General features: G+C 35.0%; 2 protein-coding genes and 2 long non-coding RNA genes across 4 annotated transcripts; 3 read left to right on the top strand and 1 right to left on the bottom strand.

Annotated features, from left to right (window-relative positions):
* The first annotated feature begins 1,812 nt into the window (after positions 1–1,812).
* Positions 1,813–5,663, top strand: LOC103866516 (probable WRKY transcription factor 54). The gene is made up of 3 exons (XM_009144459.3): positions 1,813–4,156; positions 4,633–4,737; positions 4,890–5,663. Exons 1-3 carry the CDS (start codon positions 3,780–3,782, stop codon positions 5,425–5,427), a joined length of 1,020 nt encoding a protein of 339 aa, XP_009142707.1. The 5' UTR covers positions 1,813–3,779; the 3' UTR covers positions 5,428–5,663.
* Positions 5,664–7,320: 1,657 nt separating this feature from the next.
* On the top strand, positions 7,321–8,796 carry LOC117134302. The gene is made up of 2 exons (XR_004458547.1): positions 7,321–8,055; positions 8,141–8,796. It is a non-coding gene; the product is annotated as an uncharacterized LOC117134302 (long non-coding RNA).
* LOC103866515 (DEAD-box ATP-dependent RNA helicase 17) lies at positions 8,604–11,597 on the bottom strand. The gene is made up of 10 exons (XM_009144458.3): positions 11,365–11,597; positions 11,201–11,273; positions 10,999–11,108; positions 10,560–10,703; positions 10,358–10,466; positions 9,928–10,286; positions 9,783–9,856; positions 9,394–9,707; positions 9,062–9,308; positions 8,604–8,983 (listed from the first exon to the last, which is right to left on the bottom strand). Exons 1-10 carry the CDS (start codon positions 11,501–11,503, stop codon positions 8,708–8,710), a joined length of 1,845 nt encoding a protein of 614 aa, XP_009142706.1. The 5' UTR covers positions 11,504–11,597; the 3' UTR covers positions 8,604–8,707.
* A 234-nt stretch (positions 11,598–11,831) lies between these two features.
* LOC103866514 lies at positions 11,832–12,831 on the top strand. Its single transcript, XR_632542.3, has 2 exons — positions 11,832–12,360; positions 12,448–12,831. It is a non-coding gene; the product is annotated as an uncharacterized LOC103866514 (long non-coding RNA).
* Positions 12,832–12,945: the final 114 nt, after the last annotated feature.

Genomic DNA, 12,945 nt, shown 5'->3' with positions numbered 1-12,945 from the left:
TAAACACAAGACAAGATTAAGCTTTCGAGAATGTGATGGATATGTGGTATCTTCCGTTATTAAAGAGCGTGCTACGTGTATGGTTGCATGTTTCTTAATTAGTTAAAGAAAGTCTAAATTGGTTAAGTGCTGTATATAATATAAACCTTATATTGATCTTAACTCTAACAATTTAGATACATGTATCATAAAATTGTAGTTCATAAATTTTAACTATTCTAGTCGGCACGGCACAACAATAATGTACATGTATAAAGGACCACATGTTAAGGTTTTTTTTTTGGTAAAAATAAAATAGATGGTTTCACTTATTTGTCGGGAATCCAAACATTATAAATTATTTTTCTAGGTGACGATAGTTCTAGCCGAAATATCTTTATCACTTCGACCAACTCGTCCTAGTACCACATGTTAAGTTCAAAAAAGAAAAAAAAATACTACATGCTTTTGTATATTTTTCTGGGAGTAATGTCTGGTAATTTAGGAATCCGTTTCTCCATTTCACGACCTTCTGGATCGATATGTCGACACAATAATATATACCACATGTTAAGTTCAAAAAAGAAAAAAAATACTACATGCTTTTGTATATTTTTCTGGGAGTAATGTCTGGTAATTTAGGAATCCGTTTCTCCATTTCACGACCTTCTGGATCGATATGTCGACACAATAATATATATATATATATATATATATATGTGTGTGTGTGTGTGTGTGTGAGAACCGGCAGCCAGCCAAAATATAAAAAATAACTAAAGATATGTACCTAGCTGAAACCAAATGCACATCTACGTACAAATAAAGGCAAAATCGCTAGGTTACAAACAATCTGGTTAATGCAAAAATAGTTTTAGAGATCGCTAAATGGGATTTGGTTCAAAACAATATATTACTTTAAAGGATCCTACTTTAAAATCAAAACTCAAGAGGCAGCCGTACGTAAGACTAGTGGGACGAACGAAACAAAAATATAAGTAAATAATGATAACGACTATATACAACTATGAGCTGGGTCTAGTTGAATTATTGACGGGGTAATGTTTACATACATTTTCTATAATTTTATTGATGTATTTTAATGTCTAAGAAATAGATAATTGTTTTGTCCGACGCCAGAGTGGTTCCTTACAATCATCTCTCTTTTGACTTGATGCTTAGTTAATTATTCTTAAGATAATGAATTCCCCGATTGGGCATTCGCATGAAGTAAGATTTCAACTTACACACTAGAAAACTATATATGCCACACTAATTTTATTTACTAAAATATTTCTAGCTTCTTGACAGATCATTATCCTGATTATAGAGTAGGTTTTCACGATAAGTAGCAGTCCTTTAATTGTGGCTCTTGATTTACTTTATACTTTTATACAACTTGGCAAAGAAATGACATATTTTGAATAAATTTAATTATTATTCTTATAACCATTTGTCATTTGTCAAGAAAACGTCCATAATCACGGTTGACCTTTCTCACATCATCCGGAAAGAAAACAATATTTTAGCTGTTCTATTTTGATGTTTACAGTAAACATTTAAATATAACTAGTGTCTATTTTTTTTTAAAAAACTAGTGTCTAGATAGCCAATCTCTACTGCATGATTAGTTGAGATTATAGAGAAATGGCGGATTTGGATGACCTAAAATGAAGAAGTAAACAAAGTTGACGGGACATATATATAACATATCTATTGGTTCAAACAGAGAAGCAACACATAGTTACTGGAATACATACTCGAAATTACTGAGTTCTGCTAGAACAAAATAAGATTTAGAAGTGTTTTGATCTAGTGTGGCCCTTTAACATGAAACGGAGAATAATATATCTATTCAAGTTAATCATCTGCTGAAAGATATTGCGTTAATCTTGAATATATTTATATCTAAGTGAGATACATGTGTCGCTGTAAAACTCTTATATATTTTCATGTTGACCTAAAATGTATTTTAGGTACGAATAAATTCACTTTAGCAAGTTTTGTGAAGTTTTTGAAAGTATTCATGATGAAATCTTATACTACTAAAGTGCTCTAGAATTTCTCAGCAAGATTAATGTTTTATGATTAGTGAGTACATAGAGACGGTTTATTAAAATTGAAAATTAAGTGTGTTATAGATGTGTGAATTAATAAGTAACTATATTGATTTGACTTATGGAGTTTTATTTGCGAGTGGATGCACGAATGTGGACTGAATTTATTGCGACTCCAAGGAGAGGAGTACCTAGTGGCACACTGGCACTGGCACCTGCCCCCTCAATGCCCTCACAATATCTAAATCACTAATCATTTTTCAAACAAATGTATTACCGTATAACATTTAAATTTATTTTACACGTAAAGAGAATAAACTAATTCAACTAACCTAAAATAATTTCAGTAAAAAAAACTTAGCTTAAATAACTCTTTTTATATTACGGTCTACAAATTACGAAAAGCGAATATGTTTCAATAAAACAAGTCAAAACGAAGTTTTTTCAGAAAAAAGGATCAAAATGAATTCTTTGTTATGATCATATTATTGGTTCATTTTTTTTTTAGAATTACCCTGTTGGTATTAAAACGGATAACTTCTACGAACATTTCAATTGTTTCCTGTGAAAGTAGCGACAGTTTCTATAACAAATAAACAAGTACTGCCAAACTGATGGGGGGGCCAAGCAAGCAGTAGGCTGACACATCACACATATGTACAAGGGGCACTTGTGAATTTTGATTGTAATGCCTTCAAGTTTACGGTTCAAAGTTTTAAGCTCTATGTCTCTAGCAAAATGATTCAAAACATTTTTGATGATAATTCTACTAAAATTAAAAATAAAAATAAATCAAGGTTGCTTTATTATATTGAAATTAGTCTAGATTACCGCGTTAAGATCCTAACAAAGCGGCCTCACCAGCCACCACAACAGATATATATTAGTTTTTTTAACATTTAGTATTAGTAGTAAATCTATCCATTAAAAATTCAAAGATTCAAACCAGGATGAGAATATCCGTTAGTTTCCTTATGAATCCTTCTACTTTTGTAAATGTACGGCACTACACACATGACACATCACTAATTTATTGAAATACCTTTACCATCAAAAGTTATTTTGGTTTAGAATTATCTTACTCAATAACTCTACAATAAAGATTGTAATGGTTGGTCCGATATTATCTTGTCAACATGTCTCCTCTTTTTTTTGTTAAGTAACATGTCTCCTCTTGTTTTTGTCTCTTCTTGAAAGTGATTTTATTGCTTTATAACTCAATGTAAACAAATAAAGAGAAAACATTTTGTTCCTAGTAAGCATTTTAAAACCTAGCCGAGTTGTTTGAGATCCTTTTCGCGGAAATAAATAAAGAGTAATCCAGGAAGAACGGAGAGAACTGAAAAAAACAGCCACCAAGTCCCTCAAACGTGCTACGGAGATGGGTGACGTCATCTCACCTCATCTACGTGACGGCAGCAGAGCTCTGGTAAACCAATGGAAGGGCAAATAAGCTATCACTTTCCCATTATATCCTCGACTCCACTATACTATTGATAAGCCAGTTCACAAACATTCCTGTTATACCCTCCACGCAGTTATAACTCAAACCTAATCTCTCTCTCTCTCGTCTCTCTTTCTTAAGCATCTCCCTCTGATTATTTTCTCTGTCTTGATTAGAGATAAAACAAAAAGAAAACCCCAGAAAATCTTTCTTCCGTCCACTATATTAGACCATTGTCTCAACTTCAGATCATCATATCTAAAAACCTAAAAAAAAGACTCACACACCTATCGTAACAAAAAATGGATCCAAATAGTAACAACACCAAATCCATAAAGAGAAAAGTTGTCGACCAACTCGTCCAAGGCTACGAGTTCGCTACTCAGCTTCAGCTTCTCCTCTCTCATCAACACTCAAGTCAGTACATCAGTCAGACCCGTATTGTTTCTGGCGATCTGGATCCAGTTGATGAGCTCATCGCTAAGATCTTGAGTTCTTTCCACAAAACCATATCGGTTCTTGATTCTTGTGACTCCGTCCCTATGGCCGTTAAGGGTTCACCGAATGCTTCACGTGGTGATGATTTGGCGGCTCCTGTGAGTTGCAACGGTGGAGATTCCGGGGATAGTAGGAAGAGACTTGGGGTTGGGAAGGGCAAAAGAGGATGCTACACTAGAAAGTAAGTGAAAAAGGTTGAATTCAAGTATATATTTATTGTTTTATAGTTTTCATTCGTGTTTAATGATTTAATCTACTTTTGTGGCTATTTTTAAAAAGCATTTTCATTTCGATTGCTATTATTTTGTGTGTTGATTCCATCATATAATGTGGTAGTGCCCCATACTGAAATGACTTATCATAAGTTAAATCACATTGATTTCAGAATTGGATATGCTATATAATATGCATACTGAAAATACAATCACCTTTTTTATCATGTTATAGTGATATGAATATGATGGATTTGATGGGACCAATCAATGAAACCAAATTTTATTTGTTTCAATTAGTGTTGTTTCAATTAGTGATATGAATATGATGGATTTGAATGGACCAATCAATGAAACCAAATTTTATTACCTGGATTTGTACTATAGCGAGCTATTTACCAAAATGGTTTAGACAATAATTAATAAATTTCTTAATTATTTACAGAAAGAGATGGCATACTTGGACTGTGGAAGCTAGTAGAATCGATGAAGACAAATATGCTTGGAGGAAATATGGACAAAAAGAGATTCTTAATTCCAAATTCCCAAGGTCCAGATATATGTCTATATATAATATATAGCCAAATCATTTTCATCTTGTAACGAGAATCCCAAACATATCAATCTAATCTAGAATTTACTAGTACTACTCTGAGAATTCTGCGGTGGTCTAAATGATTGGAGATGTTTTATGTTTTTCAGAAGTTACTTTAGATGCACACACAAGCCAACACGAGGATGCAAAGCAACAAAGCTAGTTCAAAAACAAGAGCAAGACCCTAGTTTATTTCAAATCACATACATTGGCCACCACACATGTAATGTTAGTGACCAAACACAAGCAAATACCGAGCCTAATGATCACGGAGTAGTAACGGATTCGGACAACGCATTGGTTGCAACCGTTGCTCAAGACCATGTTAATGCAAATATACAAGAGCAAGAGCAAGAGAACGACATCAGTAGTCTGATTGTAGTAGGTGCAGGCATGGTGAAGGAGGAGGACAATAACAATGGTGATCAGAATAAGAACTATTGTGAGGGTTCTTCCGTAGATGGCGATTTATCATTGGCGTGGCAAGACGTGATGATGATGTTTGATGATCATCAACATCATCAGAATCACTACTATCAAGGTGAAACTAGTACTGCTTCTCATCAGTTCTCTTTCATTGACAACGATCAACTCTTCTCCTTATTCGATCCATACTGCCCTTACGAAGGAACAAATGCCATATGAACATTCAAATCCGAATTGATATATCGTAATTAGGCTAATAATCTTTTCTCATCCTCTCTCTTTGAGTATGTTTAGTGAAATGTAATATTTTTGTTGTATTTTTGATAAAGTACCATATGGCATATTTAATTATTTTTCTACATTTCTCATGTTTCATTTTTTTTAAATGGGCACTAGATGTTTTGTACGTGGCTGTATCAGTCTGATTCTTGACTAAATATGTTTTTTTCTCACAAGTTCATTTTGGATAAATCATAGGTTGACAGTAAAGGTGAAACAACTTGGTTAATGGATTGTTATGTAATTAGAATAAGCCAACAACTGCGACAGTCCCACTAGGTTATTGTTTTGCCTATATGATTGACACTCCTTTAATCCATGTGTGTGACATATGATTACCTATAAAGAGTGTAAAGAGACTTATCCATTCAAAGTGACGGCTATGAATGTTTGGTGCTAAAAAGGAAGAAGCTGGACACAAGTGCATCTCGCAACTGGTGTGCTTTGTCTTTTTGTTGTTGCCCTGACATAAGAATCGCCGTATGCACAAGGGCATTTATTAATGCTTGCTGCAGCAATAAACCAAAATCAATCAAGCTGTACTATCTTCGGTAGTGACCCAAAAATAAATATGTTCCGTACACGTTCTCTTTTATACAAACTAAATACATTTCACTCATGTGACGCATAGATCAATCTTTGAAATATTTTCAAGAATTTGAGAAATTTAAATATAACATAGATAAATAGATAAAACTTACTTGATTCCATCGAAATAATTAACGAAATAGTTCAGAAAATAACTACTTTTACGTGAGATATGATGGGGGTAATTTTGTGTGTTTACCCAAAACCTAAACTAAAAGATATATATAATTCATTCAGCACCTTAAACATATTTTGCATATGTCACAACATACTGTTATAAAATAATTGAGGATAGAGGGAGTGCCCTCTCCGTCGACATAGCAAGTACAACACATGATGAGCAAAAGGGCAAAACGAAGGCCCATGCATGATTAATAGTGACGGTGGGGAGGGGCCGAAAACATCCACTCGAATACCTGATTTTGACACTCACGACCTCTTTTTAAATTAATTGGATGCTTTTGTCTGAAAAAGACAACAACCAAAAGGAAAAAAACACCAACACGTTCATGCCAATTTGTGAGACACTGACAAACTAACAAATTTCCCCTGTTTTGATAAATTTTAAATACAAGGAGATTGCATATATAGTTTATGTAAGAAAATGTACCTTGCACTGAAATAAGTATACACAAAATATTATAGGACATTCTGATTACTTTTCTGTTTTAAATTTGTCGTCAGAAATTTGATTACTTAATGATCTATCTCAAAGCCAATCTAACCTCCTTAAGCTAAATTTGAAATGGTTTTAGTCTTTTATTAACAAGAGTCAAGAGATATGTTGGAAACAATGACTTTATAGAAAGGAAATCGTGGGAAATAATCTTTTAAAAGGAAAAATTAAAACCCTAACACTAAATTTTGTTTAATTATTAATTATTGAATATTGTAAGTACTTGCATTTAAAAATGTTTTCACAGTGCCTTAAAACAGTCGATTCTTTAATAATTAACCTTTCTTCTAAAATTTAAACTTGAATCATTTTAATTGTCACCTGAAAAATGTTACGTTAAATTGAATAATCAAATAGAGAATGATAAGAAAACAATGGAAAAAAAAATTCAAAAAAAAAAACAATGAAAATAAATAAAATACATGGGTGAAATAATCCCGTTTAGGAACAAATCACCTTCCGTTATATAGCAAGACAACACTAGTCTAAAAGAATTGGTTTCCATTAGATTACAAACTAGAATCACGTGTAATATGATAAAACTTTAATAATAACAAGTTTAATTAAACTTATCCTTTCTCTGTTGATTCATGAACCTTATTTTGACTTCGGTCGTCGCCGTCTTCAAGCCGCCGGTAACAGTGATGATGATGAGCTGGATCATTAAAAGGACATATGAAATCCATGTTGGCCCCATTCCCGCCGCTATCAAACATTATAGCGTTGGCTATGTCGAAGAAGAGGGGACCGTAGTCAACGGAATGGCCAGTTGCAGCCGCAGAGCGATTGGAGCGGTGGGGATAACGGCAGAAGCGGTTGAGTAGATATGTCAAGTTTGTGAGCCACGGTCAGTGACTAGGAAAGTGTTAATCTTTTCATAATATATATAGTTTTAGAGATAAATGTTTCTTTTAAAATATAAGTTGTTTTCACATTTATATATAACTTTTTGTATGAACAATCAAAATGTATATAAATATTTATGATCGGTTGAATTATACATAAAATATCTAAATAATAGTTTGAAAAAGTTTTTTATTTTTTAATATGTCTTTTAACCAATACTACATATTTTTTTTAATGAAATATAGGAAACATGCAATATCTCCCAAAAAAACATGCAAGATTGAAATGACGAAAGGGAAATAATTGATTCGAAATAGTTTATGGTTTAGAACTTAGAAAACCAAATTTGGTTAAATGAAATTTGGTTATTGACATTTGGTTTCGTCATAGACAAACTCTGGAGAGACATGAGGCACTGGAGGAGCCTCAGCTATACCTGAAACTGCTGATCTGATCGGGTGAGTGTAGTAGATGATGAACTATATATATATATGTGAACATTGCTCAGAGTGTTCGGTATACTAAACATTTTTACTCTTATAGATGGGCTATGAGTTCTTTGACTCTCAAGGGTAAGCCATTAGATCAAGCGCCTCTTGCTTCTTCTTCTTCAGCACCATCCTTAGCTTCTGCAGCCTCAAATGCTACAAGCACAGGTACACACTTGAGATCACTTTCCATAATTTTACTCTCAACCATGAAATTATAATCTTTGTCTTCTGGTCGTGGCAGAGCAGCCAAACCTGCAGCTCCCAGACTTGGTGCCCAACGCATTAACAGAACCTCATCTGGAATGTAATGAACCCTAGACAAACAGGCATACACTGTACATTTTTGAGAATACAAACTAATTATTTGATTTGTGATATCATTCATTTAAACCCCCAAAATGCCTCTAATTATATTATCTTGTTTTAGTGGACTCATCTTCATCTACATGTTACTCGTTAAGCTACTCAATGCATTGAAGATCTCAGAGGCCATTAGAGAAGTTACTCAACAATAATGATAAGGTTTTTAACCATTTAAATACTTCAAAATTTTCGTTAAGCAAAACTGCTCTCATTACAAAACTTAATGCCATTGTTTGTGGTGGGGAAACGGATTTGATCAAGTTTTTGTTGTACTTCTACTATTGCCACCACTCATCTTCTTTCTCTTCTTTGGGTGTTGCCCTCTCTGGCGTTCGTCTCTTTTCCGCTTCATTGTTTCCTTATGGTGTGACTTTCCAACCAACGAAGGTTGCTCTTTCAGAGCGAAGCTCTTGGCTACATGACCCAAGTGAAGCTTCTTCACCACAAAGATGCTCTTGAGCTCTCCCTTGTGAGCTGCATATCCCCTAACCCAAGAGACGAACGCATTCTTTGCCAGGTTCTTCATCTTCGGCTGCAAATAAAGGATCATTTTCCATCAGAACACCAAGCAGGAGAAGACAAGAGAGGAGAAAGAGAGAGAGAATCATACCTCAGCGTAGGTAAAGAACTCAAGAGCTCTCTGCAGAGAAATGACCCAGGGATGTGATTCTAGGGATATAACCTTCTTGATGCGAGGCATGTTGCCAAGTAGCGGAAACTTATCAAGTACTTTGAGAAGAGGGTACTCTGCAAGTGTTGCACCATGTTTCTTAAGGTCCTTAAGATAGTCTATCTCAACAGGCTGTAGAAACAACAAGGCTTCTCCCTTTTCACCAATACGAGCTGTCCTACCAACTCTGCAACCATAACACCCCAAAGCTCATTAAATTCAAAAGTACAATGTATTTTTAAGGTAGAAACGTCAGTCCAAGACTACTTTACCTATGCACATACTCAGTAGCTTCCCCGGGACAGTCATATTGTATAATACATCTTACTTTTGGGAAATCCAAACCTCTAGCAGCAACATCAGTACTCAAGAGAAGAGCTTGTTTCTCTGCTTTGAAGTTCGCAAACGCAGATCTTCTATCCTCCTGCTCCATACTTCCATGTAGCCGGAACGTTTTGCACTTGAGAAACAGCTGCTTCGTCGCCTCCTCCTCTTCTTGTGTCTCGGACTTTGGTGGCCACTGGAATTCACTCAGAAGCGAGTGATGAAAATCTACAGCATCACGTGTTGAGAAGAATACAACCACCTGTAACAAAGTGTATCCACACAAAAACCTCAATCAAACAGACTGTTCTATGACAAGAAACTTCAGATATGTTACCTTTTGAGAAGCTTCCCTCTCAAAGAGGTTCTTGAGTACAGAAAGAAGCGCCACAAGCCGTGCACCACACGGCACTGTATACAATAGACATTTGTTACAAAGAGTATCGAACAAGTAAAAAGGACTCAAGTGAAGATAAATGTACCTTTAACATATTTCTGCACAAGCTGCGATGGTATACCATAGTCCTCAGATGAAGGATTTGCTGATTTGTTTACGTGAATCACCATCTCATCCTCATCAGAATCAGGAGAGGCTGGAGACTCTATTGGCAGCTGCTTTTGTTGCGTTTTGCTGTTGTCAAGACCAATCATCACCGGATCATCCAAACTAAGTTTTGCAAGGTGGTTAACTTTCTCATTCAGTGTTGCTGAGAGTAACAAGGTCTGTTTCTGAGCTCCCTTTGGTACAACAACATCATCATCATCCCCTTCCTCGTATTGTCTAGAACCTAAAAGCTTAATGATCTGTTCCGTCTCCTTCCCATAACCCATTTCGAGAATGCTGTTTCAAATTCAAAGAAAGAACTAAATAAAGGAAGCACATGATCTAGCTTTAAGGTAAAGAAACTATACCAATCAGCTTCATCAAAGATGACCCATCGAAGATTCTTGTGCTCAAATGAAGCTGTGTTCTTCAAATGGTCAAGAAGGCGTCCTGGGGTTGCAATTAGAATAGATATCCCTGAAGTAACCAAGCAACCAATCATTAATATCTTCTACTCAACAAACAGTAATGCTGAGAAACAAAACATGTGAAACGAAGAAAAGACCAGACCTTTCCTTAGCCTAGCCTTTTCTTTAGCCTTCTTCTCGCCTCCCATCACATAACCAGGGACAATCCAGTGGAACCGATGCAGCAGCTTCTCCAAAGTCTCGTACACCTGAAGGCATAGCTCCCGTGTCGGCACAATCACCAAAGCTGCCACATACAACGTCACCAAGCATCATTACCAAAGGTCCATTTACTAAGACCATCTCCAACGTTTCACTCTATTTATTTTTTCAAAATAATAGAAGAGTTGGATTCTACTCCAATGGTACTCTATTTAAAAAATATATATAGAGTGATTAACAAAAAAATAAATAAGTTACTTCATTTAAGATTAAACCCAATTTTTACACTAAAAACTATTTTAGATTGGAAAATAGAGTTGGGTTAGAGATGCTCTAATCAAATTTTAAATTCTAGCTATAGACAATAGAAAGTAACATACCAAAAGTTCCATGAGAACGATCAACCTTGGGAGAATAAGCTTGCAAGTGATGGATGATTGGTGCCAAGTAAGCTATAGTTTTACCAGTTCCAGTTGCAGCGTTAACAAGTCTATACATTTATATCCCAAGGTCAAAGGAAACAAACACGTGGCAACGACTAATACAATCATAGATATAATAAGACTGTAGACAAAAGGATACACATCTCGACCGGAGAGAATAACGGGAATAGATTGAGCTTGTACATGCGTAGGAGCTTCAAAACCCATCCTTTCTGTTCAATTAGACACGACAAATAGACCATTAATGTATAGGTTCAAGCTCCTTAAGCATAAAGAGATTAGACAGAGACAAAAAGACCGAACCTTGGAGCTGGTCGGAGAGTTTGGGATCTAGGCCGAGGGAGGAGAAGGTGCAAGAAGCGAACAGACCGTTCTTTGATTTGTTTACATCTTTAGCTTCTTGCTTTGAATCTCTCGCGGGTTGTTGGGTTCTCTTAACCATCTTCTTCTCCGATGAACAAACTTGTTCTCCTCCGTCGTTTTCGATAACTCAACGGCGATAAACTGCAACTGTAAGGGTTTTGCTTTCTATACGACGCCGGTTCGTGTTTGGGCCCTCAAGAACTTGGGCCTACAAGCTTTAAAAAGCCTTTTTATATTATTTCCAGCCTGTAGACATTCAAATCTATTTGAGTATTTATAAACTTATCTGTAATATTTCTTAAACAAATTTTAATATTAGTGTTTTTAATTTGAAACAGAAAGTATAAAGTTTTCAGAAAAAAATAAACCAAACCAATAAAGTTCAAGTTCAACTGAATAATTAACCCCATGTTTTTCTATAAATGATTGAGATTCAGATTTCAAACTCTTTAAATAAGTTAGGTCAGAATTTGGTGAACATTTTAATTCTAGCTCAATCAGCTTCGCTAGTTCCTATATTTAATTTTGGATAGAATTATTGAAATTTGACTTGCAATAGTATTAGATAACTTGTACCATATAAATGTAGAGTATAATAATGGTATGGTTTTGTTCTATAATCTAAAACAAATCATTACTGATTATACTATACTACTACAAGTCTAGAGAAATCGTGCGGTACATACACAACAAAAGAGAACATCAAATTAAAAAAGAAATCTTGGTTGGTCGGAGCACGAGGTTCCGTCTAAAAAACAATGAGAAGTAAGACATAGAGGAATGACACGTGGCGTGATGTTGAAAGCTCCCTATGGAGATGTACAATACAAGCCTCTCAAGGATATTCTTCAGGACAATTTCTCCACTGCGTTTCAAACCTTCTCTCTCTATCTTTGGAGAAGAAAGAGATTCATCTTCTTCCTCTTCAATTCTGAGGTAAGTAATGAGATTCATCTTCTTCATATTAAACCCTAGACTTTCTTGCAGCACAAGGTTCCATATATTTCTTTATTTTTTTCTCAGATTTGATCTGAAAAACCAGATAACGATGACAATCTTATGCAACAATGGACGCAAAAGAGACAAGAGGAGAATAAAAGAGAAAGAAAAGTTGAAAGAAGAGAATCATCATAATCATCATCAATGTTGTTGTTATTGCGTGTTGCCTACGTTTTCAATAGTCAGAGGAATAAAGAGATGTCTCTTCCTCTCATGCTATCCATTTATTCGTTGCTTAGGGTATGAAGACAGAAGACATCGTCACCATCTTCACAACCACAATCATTTTCTATGATTCCTCGTTTTGTGTATGTGTGAAGATTACTATTAAACATCTTGAAAACACCTTGATTTTCAGATAAAAAACATGTAAACAATCAAATAAAGGAATCAAGATATTGAAATGTTTATGGTTAGGGCTACATATAATATCTCTCATGGTCGGATTTTTGAGATGACATTTGAGTTTCTCAATATTAATATAGTTTAAGAGACTAGAAACAACCTTTGCAAGGGAACATA

Source organism: Brassica rapa, chromosome A05, assembly GCF_000309985.2.
Source record: "Brassica rapa cultivar Chiifu-401-42 chromosome A05, CAAS_Brap_v3.01, whole genome shotgun sequence".
NCBI lineage: Eukaryota > Viridiplantae > Streptophyta > Magnoliopsida > Brassicales > Brassicaceae > Brassica > Brassica rapa.
This window is presented reverse-complemented; position numbering and strand designations above follow the sequence as displayed.